Here is a 21,873-nt window from a genome sequence, read left to right as displayed (position 1 = left end):
CTGGTAAACACAATGTTTATTTGTTCGTAGCTCATTTAAATATTTTTTTTTCACATTTATATGTTACATTATTGAATTTAAAAATGATTTCTTTTGGGCTATCAATTTCTTCTTTGTTTAAATTTGGAATTGGTACCCTAATTTTAAGTTGAATTTGTTCAAAGTCCTTAGGAAGTTTTATGGCAAATAAAAATAAATTTTCTTTAAATTTACACCATTTTAATATTTTTCATTTTATTTAAATCAATTTCATATTTTTGTATTTCAATATCAGTTCACATATTTGTATTTATGTATGTGCCCCTGTTTTTAATTGCTAAAAAATTCTATTAAAATGATCGTTCATAACTACCTGTTGATTAATATTTCCTATGGCATTATGATTATTTATTTCTACATCAGTAAAATGTTTTTCAATGTTAATTCTGTCTTCTTCATCCATGGTTCCAAACAACTATTTAGATGCACTGCCTATAATATTTGCCAACCCTCTTTTAGGTCTTTTGTCCTTTGGTAATAAAGTTAGTACTCTATTTTTTAAATGTTTGAGTTTAGCTCGTATAAGTTCCATATGTTCAATGTCCAGTCCTTTCATAATTGATAAAATGTTGTCTGATATGTTTATGATTTCCTGTGGATTAATGTTATCACCAGGAATAGGAATATTGTTATGAAGACCTTGTATTTTTTTATAAATCCTGTGGATCTTGTTGCTTCATAATTTGCTCTGCTTTTTTTATTATTTTTCTTAATAGTTTCTAAATTATTTCTTATCTTATCAAATTCTACTTTATGAAATTGTGCATCAGAAGGACCTGTTTTAATAGTTGAATGAATTCTCTCATTATAATTTCTAATTGCTTTTTGTACTAGTCTTTTAACTGAAACGTTTACTGTATTTAATTTTTAAACACTACACTTCTTTAACAAAGTACTATGAAACCTCTCCACGTTTGAATTTCCTGTGTGGGAATTCGGTTTAGAAAAATTAATGTTTATACCTTCATTTTAGAGAAATTCTTTTATGTGAATTGAATTCATATCTGCAACTATTTTGCGTGGCTTCTTCAACCAAAGTCAAATGGTTTCTATCATTTTATGCAAAACCAAATTTTGAAAATTTATCAATTATTGTTAAAAAACTACATTTTAAAATCACGATTGAATCAATGTGAATACATTCATTTAAATCTGATGGTGTTTCTGTCAAATTAAGTTTTGGTTTAATTGGTCTGCGATCATATTTCACCTGCTGGCAAACCTCAAATTGATTAATTACAATCTGAATTAATTCTAGTAAATTGGGATAATATTTTTTGTTTTTAATTTGATTGAACGTTTCTTCAATGCCTGAATGTAAGCTTTCCTTGACATGGTTAATCGGAATTTGTTTAATTGCTTCCGTTTTGGAATACATACATATCTAATTCTCTTTTTTTCTTGTACTATGTTGTGCATGTTATCGCTTAGTTCTGAATTTATACCCGTTAATCCTTTCTTAATGAATCCTCTAAAAATATCATCCAGATTTTCACATTCATCATTTTTCACATTCTGCAATATATGTTATTCTTTTCTATGAATAGGGCAACCAAAAATATGTTCCAACCTATTTTTTGTTAACATCACTATTAAGACGAGGCTGTGATAGAAATGATTTCATTGAAATCTAAAAAGAATGGAATAAAGTTTTTTATTTATTCGCATTCCAAAAACAAAAAGACCAAAAGAGCCTAATAAAACATAATAAATAAGTATTAAAAAAGAACTGGTCAAACACATACAACAAATCTTTTTCTTTTAAACGTCATCTTTTAGGGCATATTTTTGCTTTCAAAGGCCATATTATTGAATATTTTTCTTTTTTTCGTAAAGGCTGTTACAAAAGGTATTCGCCTTTATTTATTTATTAAACACACAAAAGACGACGAAATAAATATTAAAGGAATCGAAGACCGAAGATAATAAACAAAAAATTATTTTAATTCTTGACTTGTCAAAATGACATAAACGAGATCAACTGTTACGATATTGTGAGTCGGTAATGTAGTTTGGTGTTTGAGCTAAGGATAGGTCCAGAGAGTAGGGATTTGGGATACTAAAAAAGAGAAATCTCAGTGACATACAGTGGTATTGCTTTTGGGAGGTTGGGGATAAGATTGTTATCCATGTATCCAGAGAAAATTCATTCTAGCTGGTTGGCTGAATTTTATTTGCTTATTCAGCACAAAATGTTGATGGGTAAAGTGTCAGCAGAAAGAAAAGAAATTTTCAAATCTCTTTCTTTTCAAATCGACCAGCAGCAAAACAAAGCCCCTTTGTTTTAAATAAGGCAACAGGTACCCTTTTTACCAATCCGAAATTTTTGTTTATTTTAAAGAAAAATAAAGAACTCGCATACAAATCTAGGAAATTGAGTTTATAGACATTAGGATTTTTCCCAGTTCCTTGTTTGGACCAAAAAAACATCCAGAAATACATAGGCATCAAAAAGAAACTAGCTCCATATCCACGACAGTTGCAAAATCGGAATTGGAGCAAACCGGTAGCCGTGGGTGACACGTGACTTGGAGGTTAGGGTACTGAAGTCGTCAATAAAAAATGTCAATCTGTTGATTAAGGAGAACTATAGGTTATCAATTAACAAGTACTGGGAACGCAAGATCCGGTCAGTTAATTCCAGTGACCCTAGTATGTTCCCCAAAATCAACAAGATATTCAGGAAAAAAACGATAATGACCTTCCGTGTCTGAAACTCCAAAGAACTGAAGAAAACAGAGACTTACTCATGACAGCGCAAATAGATCCAGAAGAAGCCAACTTTGACGATGACTTTTATATAATTAAAGATCCGAAGGAAGGATGGAGGAGGTGGGAGCTGCTTTCCAGCAAGTGCACAAGGTGAATGTTAGCATTCGCCGAAATCACGACCTAGAAAACAGAGCCCTACTTATTCACTTTTACCTTTGAAATGATATCATACATTGGTGATCTGAGAACCGCGGTTTCATGCGGTTCGTGGACGATTCCTTGGGAAATGCCATAATCGCCGAGCAAACGGGACCAAGTCGATTGCTAGTGACGAAAATCGAACTTTAGCTCATCTTCAACTCAATAAAAAACAAAAAGTCATCAGGTGTCGATGGTGTATCCAATGTTGTACCAATACATTTACCGATGGAGGCAATTGACATTTTCACCACACTCTTCAATAATGCATATTATCCAGTGCATTGGAAGGTCGCTGTGGTTCATCCTCTCCCGAAAAAGGAAAAGGACAACTCCAACTCGTCAAATCTTCGGTCGATAAGTCTTTTTCCAAGCATCAGCAAAGTTTTCGAAAAGATCATAAATTCGGCTCTTACTAAGTGGACTACAGACAAAATAATTCCGAATAAACAGTTCGTTTTCAAGGCGGTTCATGACACAATTCATGTTGCGTCTAAACTCGTTTCTGATATCCAATGGAATAAATCAAAACAACAATACACAGGCTCTGTTCTGGTTGATTTGGAAAGGCCTTTGACAGAGATTTGGTTAGAGATTATTTACCTAAAACTGAGCAGGCATAAGGAAACCATTGTTGTATATACTTTATGATATGCTGAACGGTAGAAAGTTTGTTGTCAAAAGTGACAATGTAACTTCTACCACAACATTCTCAATTAAAAATGATCTTCAACAGGGAGCGGTGAGTTCGCCGATTCTCTTCAGCATTTACACCAGCGATCTGTTAGGTAGCCTTACAAAGGCAATTGCATACCCCGACGATTTAATTGCGTACAGAACGGCCCGAAAGGTTAAGATTATTAGAATTCTCTTGCAGCGTGATTTCGACAAGATTCAGCGATATTGCGACGACTGGAAACTGAAAATAAATGTCCAGAAGTCGGAGACAATTCTGTTCCGGCTGTTCCGGACTCCGTTGGCTAGGGCCACTAGGGATACGTATAAGAATTGGCGAAAGATGAGCATCGTTGATCTTCACGGGCAGCCATTAGCGAGCAAAAGTGTAGTGAAGTACCTCGGTATCTGGTTAGATCAGTATTTATATTTCGGTCTGACGGAACGGCTATTTTACAGCAGTCGGCTTGACCCCAGAGTGAAGGTAATTTGCTACATGGCCCTCATACGTCCTATGATTTTATGGTTGTCCTGTGTGGTTCAACGTTGGCCCTTCCCGGAAGGAGAAGTTTTCGGGTGTATGAGCGGAAGTGTTTACGACGCTGTACCGGCTTATATCGAACAGCCGAATCTTCTTACATACTATTCCATTGAGGTCCTATAAAACGGGGCATGAATCAACAGAATTGACAATTTCGTGATAAAACTCGTTCGACGTCACATTGCAAGAGCTATGTCTTCGACCAACAATTTAATTTTTGGGGGCGTTCTATCCGAACGACGAGTATTTTGAAAGTGCACGCTTGAGCGGCTTCATTCCACTAGAGGCATTCCTATTTTTAGATAGATGCCGTCTGATACAGGCGGAGCAGAGCTCCTTCGGTTCAGTAGGGCTGTGTCCGAACGGGACCGAACTGATAGGGTAAAGCAGGAGAACCAGTTTTGGTGGCTTAAATCAGCAGTTGATTGTGGGTAGTCGGGATGGGGTTTTAAGCCTTGGTCGTCCTACATACCTGTTTTATAGTTTAGTTTTAAGTAGAATAGGCATGGTGGCACCAAAAAAAATAGTAATAACGATAATTGAAAAAAACAAACAAAGATGGAATAAGAAAAAAAAGACAACAGAATATGAAAAACAAAAAAAGTTAGATAGTTAGAGTTGCTGCTGTGGTTTTATTTGGATGCAAACTGTTTTTGCATCTCAACCTGAATCATTAAAAGAAGCAGCTAATCTAGCAATTGAATTAGAAAAAACAAATTCTAACGCACTTATGTACTACAGGCACTTCAACCAAAATACCAATGACCGCAACCGATTTCAAAGTAACATGAATCAAAATACATATGAAAATAAGATGCAAAATTAAAATTTCAACCGCAACTTTAACTCTTACAGACAAAATAATTGGAACAATAACCGAAGCCAAAACACTAATAAATAATAGACAAGGGCTTCATCAAAACCAATTCAGAAATAAATAACACTTGGGAATTCCGGAAATTTCTCAACCATGCAAAGGATTTCTTACGGGCTTTTTGCCATTCTTCATCAAACCAAGGCTCCTTTATAAATTTGCTCCTTTTTCCACAGCCTTGTTGTTAAGGGTAAGATGACTTTATAATTTGCTCTAACATAGGGAAGCCTACATTTTGCTGTTATTGAAGTTTCAAATCAAGTTGTTGTCTATAGGCCTGAATTCTTGAGGTATTCCATTTAAGTCTAGAAGGTAATAGCTTGTTACAGGTTTCTTCATTTGGTTGTATAAGCCACTTCAAAATGATTCGAGTATGGGGTTTCTTTGATCTCAAAATCTTTCACAAAAGGCTCCCAATCTTCACCTAAAATTAATAATAATCTTTCACTGATGCTTCTTGTCCTCCAAAAAACACTCGAACTGGGTCCCATTTTAAATACGAAGTCCAAATAAAGCACATAATTCTAACAGTTTCCTAGAAATGGTATCTTTTGATTGCCTCAAAATGCCCTTTACTTCGTTCATTACTCCTGACTCAAGTCCGATTTTCGCGTTCAAATCACAAATCAGCATAACGTTTGAAGATCCTCTTTCGTTAATTTTCTCCGTTATTTTTTCAAAGTAGTTTTTCCAATTATTGCAGTTTACATATGAAGGTATTGAAAGCCGTTTAGTATTTATTTCCAAATCTATAAACGATATCATATTTCAGCTTTATTTTGAACCCAAAATAACACTCTACGTTTGCTCTGCGTCGCGTGCTAGTTCGTAAGGCCGGGATCCATTTAAACTTAAAGTCTATCAATTTATTTTCAATATTTGCATAATTGTTTTCTGTTACAAAAGTTTCGTATAAAAATATTATGTCAAAACTGTTTACAAATTTATAAAACTCGCTAAATAAAGTTTTATTACTCAAACCTGATACATTATATGATAAAATCATAAAATATAAATTTTTGGTACTTAAAACATTTGTTTTGAAATCACTTTTTATATTTTGGCAGACGGCTTAAGTACTAAACACTACCATTTACACTCCCAACAACCCAACTGTACCCTGTCAGGTGCGCTGTATAACCAACGTTTTTGCCTCGTTGGTTATTTTCAGCGATTTGACAGTTGCCACTGCCCTTGTCGTCGGTCGTAAGTTTACCCACGAACTAGAACTTTGGTGTTTTTATTCTTTGCCATTATATTTGTTCTTATTTGAAAAAGGTGTATTCTGAGATTGGTCTATTTGTACCTGCATCGCTGGCGAAACTGGATTATACCTCTGTTTAATTGGATCCGAAAATGTTCTAATGATATGTTCAACTTTATTTGTAACTCCTAGTCCTTCTGGCATGTTTTTTAATAAATCCTCAATAAGTGTGTTTAAGCTTTTCTTCTGCTCATCAATCAAACCCGACTCTTCCAAATAGAGGTCGTTCAAATTGTAGCTAATGCTACCTGGCTCGAGAAGTTCCACATACGTGACCTAAGGTCCGGGGCTATTCCCGAGAGTGTCCAAAAGTCTGCACCTAATATCAACATATGGAGAAGCGAAGGTAGGACTAAACATTCTATTAGAACTGACCTTTCCTCCAACAACTATTTGCAGATTGACTACTCCTAAATATCCTACCAACTTGTACTTGATTTATATTGGTAATACTTAAATTTAACCGTAAGTCCTAAATGCTCCTGAATCTAAAAGTCCTAAAAACCTTAAGCCATAGGTATTTACACCCAAGTAAGGACGACTGTCGCGATACTCGTCTGTAATTTGAAACCTAATTAAATTCGATTTGACAGCTGGTTTGCTGCAGCAGGCAACCTCCCTAATTTTGACGCCGGCGCTCTTGCCCTGCTGGCCTAAGAGAGCGTTGCCCATTTCCCGACGAGCAGCGTCTACAATTTCGCTTAATTGTATTTGCTGCCCCACAACCATAACGGCGCTTTTCAGCGGAACGATTATTCGCGAGGTGACCTTCTTTATTACACTTAAAACAACGAGGGGCCCTACTAGGTTTAAAAAAGGATTAACTGCCACCGTTGCCGCCTGAATGCATCAAACATAAGCAACATCTGGTTCCAAAGTTTGCCTATTGCGAAAGAAAATTAGTGTGGTCACACTAATCTTATTTCCAACCCAATACAAAACTATATATAAATTAGAACAATGCTTTTAAAATTTTATCACAATACATTTTTTTTATATGCAAAATAATCTAAGAAAAGGAACAAAAGAAAATTACTCACTCTAATATTCCGTCTGACACAATTTCTATAAAAAGTGAATTTCCATGCTGGGCGTTACCTCCTATGGAGCACCCACTCGAATTATTACCAAATTAACAAGTCTTATATTTCGTCTCCTATGGATCACTTACACGAATTATCAAGCTGACAACTTCTCCTATGGAGCACCCCCTCGAATTATTAAGCTACATCGAAAAAAAAAACAATTAATGTAAATGAAATGGCAGTATTTATATATATATATATATATATATGTATATATATATGTGTAACAGAAATTTCCCCTAAAAAAACACCATATAAAGACACACACACAATTCGGACGCACGTCCCGATTGTACAGGAGTCGCCTATCCACGGTTCATCGTCTGACGTGGTAGATTAACGGAACTGCCAATCTATCCTCTATCAGACCGCATCTATCTAAAAAGATGAATGCCTCTGGTGGAATGAAGCCGCTCAAGGATGCACTTTCAAAATACTCGTCGTTCGGATAGAGCGCCCCCAAAATTAAATCGTTGGTCGAAGACATAGCTCTTGCAATGTGACCTCGAACGAGTTTTATCACGAAATTGTCAATTCTGTTGATTCGAGCCCCGTTTAATAGGACCTCGTTGGCAGAGCTGTGAAAGAATGCAATCATTTGGTATTTCATCGCGAAAAGTCCCATTCATTTAACTGAATTTTGGGAATGCATTTACATTGCTTAATGCAATACTTTAACTTCGAAAACAAATTCCCAGTTAATTTTGAAGTCTTTTGTAAAAAATCAGAAGGAAGAAGCAGAAGGTGTGATCATAGGCTAAAACATATAAGGTGGCTTCTAAAAAAAGACGTTTGTGTAGGTGTTCTTAGTTCGGGCAGGAGAAATACTTTTTCAAAAAAAAAACTAACTCAAATATAAACTAAATTATTATTTAAAACAACGTGCAACATTAGCCTTCCTTTGTTGTATATTTTTTTAAATTTTGATAGACTTTGTATTTGTGAGGGTAACTACGAGTACAATATGAATTAAATAATCAAAAGAGCAAAGTAAATGCTAGTCGTAAGAAACCTGATGATAAACTATATAGATAGACTTAAAGCACTCAAAAGACTTCAAGCAATAAAAATATTTCAAGCAGTAAAAAGACTTCAAAGCATTCAAATGACTCCATTACATTGAATGCAATCAAAAGACTTAATGAATGCAAAGAATGTAAAAGACTTTTAAAAGACTTACAAGAATGTGAGCAGTAAAAAGTAATGCATTCTTTTGACTTTAAGTCTTTTAACTGCTCTAAATGATTTTTTTACAAAAGACTTCAAAATTAACTGTGATTTTTTTTTCGAAGTTAAGTACTGACATGAAGTCAAATTATTCAAAATGTAAGTCTTTTCAATCATTTAACTGCAATACAAAAATGATTGCATTTTTTACAGCTCTGCTCGTTGGAATAGTAATGCACATAAGAAGATTCGGCTGTTCGATATAAGCCGGTACAGCGTGTCGTAAATACTGCCGCTCGAACACCCGAAACTTCTCCATCTGGAAGGGGCAACGTTGAACCACATAGGACAACCATAAACAATCATTGGCCGTATGAGGACCATGTAGCAAATTACCTTCACTCTGGGGTCAAGCCCCAACTTGTAAGACGTCGTTAAGCGATGAATGGTTGGGTGCGTGGGCGGACGTATCAAAAACAATACGGACTTTTGTTGTTTCCTTATCTTCTATACATCGGACGGTGTGGTAAATAATAAAGGACGTTATCGTCAACCACGTTTTTTGACACCGGTTTAGCAACCCCCGATGAAAACATCTCAATCATAGCCTCATCGTGATCAATAATTTTTCCAGTTGAACAAAGTTTTCTCACTAGGGATTACATCCATATGATTGCACCTGTACGGTTATTATGAAGTGGGGTGGAAATCGTTTTCAATGGAAGCAATGCTTCAAACCTATCACTTTTCCTATAAACATGTAAGGAAACATCATCACTTACCCCCTTTTTATTTTCAGAAGCGATTCCCAAAATTTCAAGCTTCCAAAGCCTCTGGATATCCTTACAGGCACAAACGTTGAGTGAAATTCCACAAGTTGAATCGGATGCTTTCTGTTCGATGGTCGATGGTCCTTGAATCGTTCATCCCAAGATTGTGTTGATTGCTGTCAACCTATCTGACGCTTGTGTTCATCTGTTGCGACTACAATATGCATCGGCACCGATCAGCACACTTATACCACCTTCTAGTGATTTGCCATGAGCACGATTATCCGCTAACTGCAGAATTACATGTTGAGACAACTTGAACATTTTTCTACTCAGACAGTCCATCAAAGCAAATAGTCGGAACCTCAATTGCATCTACCACTACAGCTTGATCATCAAATTGGCTACGAAGCACAAAACGAACTCTATTACATACTTGCTTGGCTTTGGTTCGTCACCTCCGAATGCGATACCGCTGAGTTTATGCTCTCCGACAACAGGTGCATTTAAACGACGTGCTAGATTTGACGAGAGCTGACTTCTTCCAACCATGCCGATACAAACAAACATAGAAAAAGTAGAGCTTTCACTGCTGGCATAAGCACATGCTGTTTGCAAATACGTAATACCTTTTTTAACTCGATCACATGTGTATAGGTTCACTGCAGTATTATTGTTAACAACCACAGGCGCAGGACTTTTCTTTGGATAGTACGAATGGTCGCACATACTGGTATCGTGTCGTCCATTTCAGGATTTGCAGGTGATTGCTTTTACTCTTCACATCCTGGAGTTGTGACCTTTTTTCAGCATCGAAAGTCCATAACAAGCAGTTTTTTCTTTTTAGGAATACTCGTTGTGCAGCAACAATCCTTAGCTTCATGGCTTGTGCTATTATAAAAGAAACAACAATTATTATCTTTCTCTGATGTAAACAAACATAGTGCAGTTTTGACAGGAGCTCTTGATGAATTTGTATTTGTCACTGTCGAGCGAAATGGATGTAGTATCGCTTCGTTTGCTTTTCTAGGGCCTACTTCTCTTTTCGGGAACTTCCAGAGACAACTAACTTGTGCGTCACAAATTGTAATCGATGAATTTTCTGATGTTGATGCATTATCAGAGAGCTTGTGAGTGTTGTGGCGTACGCACGTATCAAGCATTATCAGCAAAGGTGTACAAAAATAAACTATAATAAAGATTTATTTTCTGTATTAACTTTGCAATAATCAATCAGTCATTATGAGTTGCATATCTTGTAACGAAAAGGTTGTAAGAGGTGAAAACAAGATAAATTGTAGTAATTGAAAAAAGTTGTCATGGTGCTTGTGATTTGATCAATCATCAGATCCTTTTAGGAACAATTTATAAAGCTGGATTTAGAGGTCTGGTTTTCGATTTGTTTGCTTTATCCGCAAGACACCAAAGAGTTAGAATCGATGAAATATTTAGCGATGTTCAGGAGCTTACTACCGGTGTTCCTGAAGGATCTGTGCTAGGTCCATTATTGATTTTAATATACATAAACTCTGTCTTCAAACAATCATCAATTAGCAAAATAACAGCGTTCGCTGATGATATGGCTCTGACAATCTCTAGCAATTAGCTACTTGAATTGATCGCTGTGTTACAAAAAGATTTAAATGTACTTAGACAATGGTTTTCCATAAATAAGGTCATTTTAAGTAAAACTAAAATAAGCTAATTTTAAGTAAAAACAAAAATAATATTCTGCAATTAAAAACATATCTTGGACTGCAATGTTATCTTCCATTCAGAAACATGTAGAAAACTTAGCTTAGCTACACATTGTTGTGGAAAATCCAGCTTTGAACATATAACACCTTGTTCCATTAATTGTTTTGAAATCGATTTCGTTAACAATTTTAAATATTTAGGAGTTACAATTGACCAAAATTTAAACTGGAAGCAATATACTGGGGAATTAAAAAAGTACTCAATGTCCGTAACGCGTGAAATGTTCATATTAAAACGAACTTGTACAAAATCTATTAACAACAATATACTCGTTCATTCTAAGCTATAGTATTGAATAACTAGTTGGGGAGGTGCATATCAAAACATGCTTGATCCTATAATTACATCGCAGAAACATATTATCCGAATCTTACTTACTTAAGGTGGAGCTACAGTCCTGTGTGAACTAGGGCCTCACCCAACAAACTTCTCCATCTAGCTCGGTCCCCAGCTAGATGTCTCCAGTTTCGCGCTCCAAGTTAAGTGAGGTCACCTTCCACTTGTGCGCACCACCTGATCCGCGGTCTTCCTCTACTGCGCTGTCCTGTGGGTGTGGATTCGAAGTCATTGGTTTCCATGCGCTCTACGTGACCCAGCCATCTTATTCGTCGCTGTACAGCCAGTACAGCTCGTCGTTCCATCTTCTCCTCCACTCCCCTTCCATGCATACGGGACCGTAGATCGCATGAAGAACTTTTCTCTCGAACCGACCCAAGGTGCTTTCATCCGCTTTTGTCATAGTCCATGCTTCTGCACCGTATAGCAGCACGGGGATGATAAGGGTCTTATATAGCAACAGAGAGGACTTTACCACTCAATTGGTTTCTTTGTCCAAAGAAACAGCGGTTGGCAAGAGTTATTCTACGTTTGATCTCAGCGCTGGTGTTGTTTTCTGCGTTTAGAGCGGAGCCTAGGTAGACGAAATCCTTGACTACTTCAAAGTTACGTCTGTCGATGATGACGTTTTTACCAAGAAGTCGGTGTTGTATGTCCTTTCCTGACGACATCTTGTACTTTGTTTTGCCTTCATTGACCGTTAAACCCATTTTTGCCACCTCTGCCTAAATACTCACAAAAGCCCCATTGACATCACGCTGAGTTCTACCGATTATGTCAATGTCATCAGTATATGCTAGTAATTGGACAGACTTTTGAAAGATAGTGTCTCTAGTGTTGACGTGTGAGCTCTGCACTATTCTTTCAAGCACATCAACTTGTCTAAAACCTTTTTTGACATCGAAAGATTCTGTTAAGATGTTTTCAACCTTCATGGAGCAGCGAACGAGTTTGGCAGGGAAGCCAAAAGTAGACATGGCTCTATACACCTCGTCCCTGTAGATGCTGTCATATGCGTCCTTGAAATCGCTGAAAAGATGGTGGGTGTCGATTTGGTTTTCTTGGGTTTTTTCCAGGATCTGCCGTAATGTGAGTACTTGATTAACTGTGGACTTTTCTGGTCTAAAACCACACCTATCAGGTTGTTGACGATCACATATTACGGCAGAGAAGATTTTATAGGCGATGTTAAGTAGGGGTTCCTTGTTGGTGGCTGTTTGGAACCCAGCACATCAGAGGCGGCTTCTCTAATTGCATCTTGGCAATGTTGCCACTAGTTTTCGATACATTGTGTTGGCGGCAGGGAATTTCGAGAGAGGTTACTTGTAACTCGGTCGGAAAAGGATTTGGCGATCTCGCCCCGCAGCAAAATCTATGAGCCTGAATCCGTTGTCAAAAGTGTTGTGCGGGCTGTTCTTCCCGATTATTCCACCAAAAATGTCTTCCCTTCATAGCTTGGCATTAAAATCCGAATCATTTGTAAGAAATCAAGGTTAACAAGTAGTTGGCCTTTATTTCAAGATCGTCGTATCTTGCCGTTGAAACACCTTTATGAATATAAAGATCTTAAATATTATTCCTAGAGAAGTGGATACAATCAGGTACTCAGAAACCCAAATACACATAGCTTAACAACTAATACTCTATTTTTAGTTAATATTCTAATGAGTAATAGAATTCAATTCTCAAATTTTTACACTGCAACAGCACCTAAACTTTTTAATCAATTGCCAATAAAAAACTTCAATATCCTAATTTATGGTCAAAAATATGTGTTTAAGTATAGCATAACTTTTTAGGCTTGTATTTACTTTTTTTCAATTTCTGTTTTACTTCATTTAATAATTGCTAACATTTTTTTAACTTTATGGTATTTGCATGTAACAAAGTACCCCAAATATTTTATACATTTGCTTTAAATTTACTGACATTGACATTGGCAATTGAGTCCTCGTAGTAACAATGAAAATCGACTCGTAAATCATTTGGTATGCAACGCAACAAACAATCACATAATAATTTGACGACGGAATTCTTAAGGCTTGAATTGAGCGAGTAGACGATAATACCGACGTGTATAACCGTCTCAGACTGAAAGTATCCGTTTTAGTTGGAACGGGTTGAATAGAAAGCAGGCGCTGCATCGTTAATTCTATAATCTTTTCACTATTCCTGTATTCCTCTTTTAATAATGTTATAGATGTCGCGTATTAGTCTCCGAAGGAGTGAGACCAGCTATTTTTTCTGCTGCTTTGCCTGTGAGAACCGTTTCAAGATAATTAAATATATCGATCGTACTTAAAGAAAGATTATCTTATCATGAACGAGAACGCGATATTGTGTCCAACCCAATCCCAATCCAATCCTTAAAGTCACCCGAGAATTTCTTTGGCTGGAATTTTATTTAATTTCACGGAAATGCAATTCGATGGCGCGTTTGTTGTTTGAGAAGGGAGTAGAGCAGGGATGGAAATGGAATAATTAACATTTTCGTTGACTATTAGTTGCCCTTGAGAAAGGCCAAACTTAGACAGGCGATACTTAATTTCATATTCTGCCACAGAATTTGCTTCTCTTCTAAAGTCTCAGGTTTTATTAACGAAATCACTTCACCGTTTGCTTTTTTTTAAACTTCTTTATCTTTGATTTTAGAGTCATCAGATTGCAGGTCATCAGATTGCAGGTACTTTTTACTAATTGGGTCACTTGACCACGATAAAAGGCACGACTAGCGGAATCATTTCGTTCGTTCGGTGTTCGTTTTAAACTACGTTTAATCGATTTTAACTTTCCTAAACGTTCAAAATTCCCGTGTTTCGGCACTAGATTTTAAAACGTTCACCCAAGTCCAAATAATAGAAAAGAAGAACACGATTCGTTTGTATTTAATTTAAGTTTAATTCAAATTAAGAATAGGTTTACAAATATTGAAAATAGGTAGAGTTGTAGAATCTGATGACCTTAAAGATTAACTGCTCTGTGGTGTGACAAATGATTATTATTATTATTATTATTATTATTATTATTATTATTATTATTATTATTATTATTATTATTATTATTATTATTTATTGAACTATACATAAATGTACAAAATCAATACTTAAAAGCTAATAGCTACCAGGGCTTCTAGCTACTGTGACAAATGAATATTTTAATATGATATGTATTTAAGAATAAGAAAAGCTTTAAATTAAACATAACAAATACAATGCCATTAATAATGTATGTAAATAATATAGTACCAATACAGATTAATTTACGATATTATGACGAACAGTGTTAATAGATGATAACTTTTAAGGATTTTTGACAGTGATCTTGTTTTCTAGTTAAAGAGAGGCTGAATTATTTTGGAATGTTGATAGTTGTTTTTTTTTTGTTTATCGTTGGAGAGAGCATTTCTAGATCATGAAGTTGAAGTTGTGATGATGTGGATGGGGGGATAATAACGGAAGGTGGAGGTTTGGCGATAGCATTGTATGTATATTTATTATATTAATATTATGAAGAAGAACGAACGAAGCGACATCTGAGAGGCGTGGTGATGATTGAATTTGAACCCTTTTTTATACCCCTCAATTGTTGTTTACATTTGAGAATGACGGAAAATTTAAAATTAATCAAGGATAATTAAAGAACAGAAAATAGAGAAGAACATATGTTAATATGTTGAGAAGGAGATCGAGGAAGACAATAGAAACAACCTTTTTACATTATATGTGTGTATGCATATTTACTTGAAGAGGAATGATTTTACCCTTTTGCTTTGGCAAGAAATAAAAAAGTATTACAAAAAAATAACAAAGCAAAAAAGTACTGCAAGAGTACTAGTACTTTTTTGAAAATATTTATTTTATATTTTTTTTTGTCAAATCAAAAGGGTGTTCCTGATAGTTATATTAATTATGACTCTTAAATTAAAAATAGTTGATATTTTATTTTTTTATGCTAAGAATTTAGTGTGATATAATTCATTTAGTTTGTCCGTTTTATATGTGTATGCATGTAAAGGGTGCGTTTTTAAAAGCTACAGGAAAGTTTAAAAAAAAAAACACATAAAATTCAGAAAAATGTATGACATATTTATTTTAATCGATAGTACGGTCCATATAATTTAATGTTTGAAGATTATTTCATAAAAATGTGGACCTTGACTGCGGATGAACTCAAATGGTCCATCCGCTTAGTCCAATTTTGTCATACTGTTTCCAACATTTCGGCCGGTATCTTACGAATAAATGCTTCAATGTTGTCTTCCAATGCATCATTGGCTTACATGAGCTTTAACATAGCCCCACAAAAAATTGTCAAAAGGCTTTAAATCGCACGGTCCCGAACGTGAAATGAAATGTTTACCAAACTCGCCTCTCATTAAGTTCATTGTAGCGCGTGCTGTGCTGGTATTCGACCTAGTTTTGAATACCTTTTAGTTTTAGATTGTGTATGTACTTGATGCGTACAAATAATGGTATAATAACAACAACAAAACAATTCTGTGTGGCATATAATTCAGTTGAAGAAGTGCAGCACGCAGTCTCAACATCGTTGAAATTTCTTCCACACAAGTCCCATCTCTAAAATAGTTGTTTGGGCCTAGATTACGACAAAGTTTAGTGTAGATTACTCTGTTGTTAGAGCTGACTGCATCTTCAATGTACTTCTCCCTAAGCTTCTCCTCAACGAAGGCAATAAGCTCGTACAGTTTACCCCTCCATTTTTTGAGATTTCCAACATGCAGGTTCAGTTCGATACCACACCATTGCGCGAGGTCCTTCCATTCCTCATACCAACTGAGACTTCGGTTGATTACGTGCAAAGCTGCTTTCTTTGGTAGTCTATCATTATTCATATGCAGAACTTTCATAACATAAAATGATAAAAAATCTCAGCAACTTTTCTACGCAATCGTATTGTTTGTAACCCCATACTTGCGATGCATAAAATAGTACTCATTCCAACACTGCTTCAAATACACGAAACTTACAGCTATGCGCAAAACACTTTTTCCATGTAGCTCCAATCGAACTCTTCGCCTTAGAAAGTTTTTCATTAAGATGTTTTTCCATACTTAAGTTTTTTGTAAAACATACTCCTAAACTCATTTACGACCTCAATAGGTATTGAATTAAAGAACCATCTTTCATTCTGACTATTTCTTCCACCTCCATTTCTAAAGACCAGTATTTTCACTTGGAGTTTTCACGTAGTACAGCACCTATGTATATAAATAGTTGGTTGATCATCAACTGAAGCGTTTGTGGTGCTGCTGATAGAAGTACTATGTCGTCAGCGTAGAAAAGAGCCTTTGTAGTGGTCCACGCAAACTCAACTCCTTCAGAAATATAATCTATTAAATCTTCTATAAAAAGTGCGAATAGAAGAGGGCTAAGCGTACAGCCCTGTTGAACACCTAATTCCGTTTGAAACCATTCCGAAAATTCCTCTCTATTCCAACCAGCTGCCTTTGTTTCGTTATACAGATTTTGTAAAACTTTTCCAAACTTTGAAGACATCCCCAGTGCATAGAGATTGTAGATAAGCGCTCGCTTATTCACAGCGTCAAAAGCTGCTTTAAAATCTACGAAAAAGCTGTACATTTTTTTCCCGTTTTGAAGAAAAGTTTCGGCAATACTTTTTAGCACAAAGATGTGATCGATCGTAGAGTAACCAGGCTTAAAAATAAGCTGGACATTTCGGACACCCTGGACACCCGTTTTCGTTTATCCACTCATTGAGTCGTTGATGCAAAATTGACGAAAATATTTTATATGATGCATTAAGAAAGCTTATTCCACGGTAGTTCTCTGGATTTTGTGTACTACCTTTTTGGTGAATCGGAAAAATTAAGGCCTCTTTAAACTCTTGCGGTATAATACCATGTTCCAGAATTTGGTTGAATGAAATATAAAGTTTTTCAATAAGTTCCGATGTTCTGTATTTATAAAACTCAGACGGTATTCTGTCAGTGCCTGCCGCTTTTCCATCTTTTAATGTTTTTAAAATGCGTCTTATCTCCTCTTGTGTTATTGGCGCATCTAAGAGAATATTGTCGAATTTAGGTTCAGCATACCATATATTTACGAAGCTGGACGGGGGATTTAAGAGTTCTTTGAAATGTTGACAGAGCGCAGTCGATGTTAGATTTCGGTGAATGTTAAACTTATTTCCATTCATGAGATTTACCAGACCCCAAAAATCTGTAGCATTCTTACAGTGTGACATCCTCCTAGACTCTTCTATAAAATATTGGTTTCGTTTTTGTTTCCAAAGTTCTTTGTATATCTCATGGTCTTCTAAGTATTTATCTTTGCTATATTCATTATTGTAAACTCAAGGGTCTTCAGCCACGTAAAAGATCTCTGTCTAGCACGCATACACTGACTATCAAACACAGGTTCTATTGGCAATGTCTTCCTATGGTTGGTTCTAAAGGCTGGATATGCAGGTCTTATGGAATTCGTGATCGATGCTATTTCGGAATCCACATTCATTAATTATGAATTAAGGCTACTCTGATAGGAAGCTAGGTAATTAGGATTCCACTTTAATTTTGGTAACAATTGTAAACGACTGCTACCATCGAGTCCAGAATGTTTTCAAGACAATTAGCACACATTATTCTTGAACAGGTTTCAGGATCGTGCGGAGGGAGGCTGCATTTGACGCATACCTTAGCTCTAGTGCATCTCTTAGTCGTATGACCAAGTATTGAAAGTTTTTGCACCTCATTGGTGAAGGAAGATATACCTTTACTTTTGCCTTATACCAACCTATTTCTACTGTTTGGGTTTCTACAGTTACGCCCTGGGTTCTCATTTCAGAAATAATTTCAGATTTTTCGACATTTTTCAACCGCAGCTCAAATACGATACCTTTAGAGCAATTAAGTTGTTTAAGAAGACTATCTCTCACGGGAATGGATAGCTAAGAATTTAGTTTTAAGAATTTCAAACTGATTCCCATGCCTAAGTCTAGGCCGCGATAAGCCAGATCCCGTAAATTAACCATGGAAAGGTTAATAAGGAAGGTTATAAAGGAAAAATATTAGGAACATGAGAAATGTATGAAAGGAGAACAGAAATGTCGAGGGAGGAAAGAAAGCTAAGCATGATATTTAATTACAATAATGAATCAATTGACAAAGAAGTTGTCATGCACAGTTTACAAAATATATAATTACTGTATTGGTACTCATAACACATTTCTCTTCTGTTTTTTTTTGTAAAGAAAGTAGGTTCTTTACCCTTTTTTAATATGAACAATAAAAAAGTGACTCACCTCTTACATTAATGTCCGTGCTGCCCCACGGGCATTTGCATCGCAGCCGGTCAGTTGGTCCCATAATTTCTTACCTGCCAACTATACATGCATGTACATTATGCTAACCTTTTATTCGCCCTTTAGTTGCAAATGTTGGTTGGTCTTTGGAACATTTTATTAATCTATAGCAATGTCAAAATTATCTCTTGACAGAATAATGCAGAATTAATTTTAGCACTTTCATAAATTGTTTTCTGTTTTGTGAGTTGACAGCCGTTAATGGCCTCAATAATGCTAATACACAGTTAATACGCTCTAAATGGAAGTAGAGCAATAGTCTCGTAGATACTTGTACAGTTAAAAATTAATTTCTCATAAACCATTTACTTAAACATTTTTATTTTAACATAAATATATACATGTATCTATAACCCAACCTGCTAGCCCTTTGGTGCACCTTAAAGCAATCATCCTGTATATGTTTAAACTTGTTATTATGACTAACTATGATCTGAAAAAGAACGTTAAAGATTTTAAATTGTTGTACTGTGCTCTGCAGTGGTTTGATTTAGAAAAAGATCTTTAAATTTGTCATCACATACGGACTTCGAAAATTCTTAAAACAAAGTAGAATTTTAACTAAATAATACTTGAATTAAAAATAATGAATTAAAAAACAATGAGACTTCGTTTCATTCCGATACGAGAGTATCTTATTCTATTGAAATAAATAACGAGGGACAGTAATTTTATATACAATGTTTTAAACGCCTGCCAATAGAAAAAATGTAAACCGAACTTTTAAACTTACTTCTTATTATTGTACTAGGCTACATATACCCATTAATTATAGTTAATCAAAATTCCACGGATTTGTTTAATCCAATACTAATCATTAATTAAATATTAACCTGTACGATTTTATTAATACTTGATTCTATAAATACTTCTTTTAAGATTGCAACATTTCTGGAGATTCTTTATGAAAAGGGGTGAAAAGTTACTTTCACCTTACTTACATTTACTTATAGTATGTTGTAAATATATAATAGCTGATGATAATAAAAAATTTGTGCGATATTTTAATTTATCATATGATTTGTTTAACTACCTATTACGATATGAATTATTAAAAAAATATGTATTACGGTGATCTTATATTTTGTGGTAATAATAAAATTTGTATAATCCTTTATTTCTTTACAGATCTCAATCTTATTAAAGAGATGTGAATCTACTTGGACAAAAGAAGATTTATTTTTACTAGATAAAAATGTAGATTTAGTCCGACAAATAAAGACACGTAAGGAAAAGTTACTTCTTTACAAAGAGCGTGCAATTGAAAAAGAGGACTCTGCAACTGTAATTGAAAACAAGGTCGCAGAGCTGGCAAAAATAATATCACAAGCAAAACACCTTGTTTGTTACACAGGCGCAGGAATAAGTACTGCAGCGCATATACCAGATTATAGAGGCAGTAATGGCATATGGACACTTTTGCAAAAAGGACAAGACATTGGAAATCATGACTTATCACTCGCCAATCCTACTTACACTCATATGGCTCTGTATGAACTTCATAAAAGAAAACTTTTACGTCACATTGTATCCCAAAATTGTGATGGTCTTCATTTAAGATCTGGACTCCCAGTTAAATCATTATCAGAAATTCACGGAAATATGTACATTGAAGTTTGTTCCAAATGCAAACCAAATAGTGTTTATTGGAGGCTTTTTGATACTACTGAAATTACAGCACGTTATGCTCATAAGACAAATAGAAGGTGTTACAAATGTGAAAATCCACTAATGGACACCATTGTTCATTTTGGAGAAAAAGGAATCTTTAAACGACCGCTAAATTGGATAGGCGCTTGTCACAATGCTGATAATGCTGATGTCATTTTGTGTTTAGGATCTAGCTTAAAAGTTCTTAAGAAATACCATTGGCTTTGGCAAATGGATCGCCCTTCAAAGAAACGAGCAAAAATTTGCATTTTGAATCTCCAATGGACCCCAAAGGACAAAATTGCAACAATTAAAATAAATGGGAAATGTGATGTTGTTATGAAACAACTAATGAACCACCTCAATATTCATGTGCAACAGTATATCAAAAGTCGTGATCCTATATTTTTCCACGCTACTGCGTTGCTTCCTGAAGAACTACATACAGTATCACAATCCCAACTCAAGCGTGAAGTTGAGGAAACAACAATAGAGAAAGAAGAATGGACTAATTTTGATGAAAGCAAACAGATTTTATTAAACCAGGGTTCACTCTCAAGAACACCCTTTCAAATAAAAACTGGCATGAAATCAAGTTTTTCTATTGAATTAGGTGATGAGCGAAAACGTCAAATCTTACCATTCGAAGAAAAATTAATACAAGCTAGATACCCTTCTGAAATCCGTCCAGAAAGTAATATGTATATACAAAAAAAAACTGGACTTCCATTTTGGTTTGATGTCAGCTATGCTTACTCAGGACTCCACAGCATTGTTCACCCACCACCAACTGAACTTAATTTTTGGAGCTTAAAAATATTACCAATATTTCAAATGAATCGTAAAGCCGCCGAGTGTGGATTTTGTTTTGATAAATATGCAGAGCTTGAATGTCAGTTTTATAAAAGTTGGTCACACGAATCAAGAATACAAACAATTCCCCGGGAACTTGTTATCTTTTGCGATTGTTGCGATAACTCTCGTAATAAAGAATTACCAACGTTTTATCGCAAAAATTTAATACGGATACAAGCTGGTTGGTATGGAAAGGGATTTAAGAAATGTAATAAACGGCGAAAGCATTGATGAGATGTGTTATTAATTTTTTTTTTTAATTTTTCTGACATAAAAAACTAAATCCTTAGGTAAATAAAGAAGATAAACTTTGTATTCTTTAAACTCCAAATTGTGTTTAATGATTTTTTACAAACTTAAATTAGATAGATTGACTGCATGTAGTGGTAGACATGAGACATAGAGGACAAAAGATGTATACCAATTCGTCAGTTTTTTCGTATTATTTCGTGTGTTATAATTTTTTTTAAATATATATACATATATATTTTATATGTTGGCCAAAAATAACTTTGTATGTTATAATTTTTAAAATATTTAAATATCATTTTCTTTTAACCACTTTATATCACGACAAAAATAGGTACAATCGTGTCACGGGCACCATT

The 21,873-nt window shown here is 35.1% G+C and overlaps 1 protein-coding gene across 1 annotated transcript in view; it reads left to right on the top strand.

Annotated features, from left to right (window-relative positions):
- The window catches only part of LOC129939922 (NAD-dependent protein deacetylase Sirt7), a 49,832-nt gene extending 28,236 nt beyond the window's left edge, over positions 1–21,596 (top strand). Inside the window, exon 2 of the mRNA XM_056048105.1 lies at positions 19,889–21,596. Within this exon, the coding sequence (XP_055904080.1) occupies positions 19,889–21,496 (1,608 nt within the window). The 3' untranslated portion in view covers positions 21,497–21,596. The remainder of the gene's footprint in view (positions 1–19,888) is intronic.
- Positions 21,597–21,873: the final 277 nt, after the last annotated feature.

The sequence above is a fragment of the Eupeodes corollae genome, chromosome 1, assembly GCF_945859685.1.
Source record: "Eupeodes corollae chromosome 1, idEupCoro1.1, whole genome shotgun sequence".
In the NCBI taxonomy this organism is placed as follows: Eukaryota; Metazoa; Arthropoda; class Insecta; order Diptera; family Syrphidae; genus Eupeodes; species Eupeodes corollae.
The sequence above is the reverse complement of the archived record's forward strand: the minus strand, read 5'-3'. Positions and strand labels throughout refer to the sequence as shown.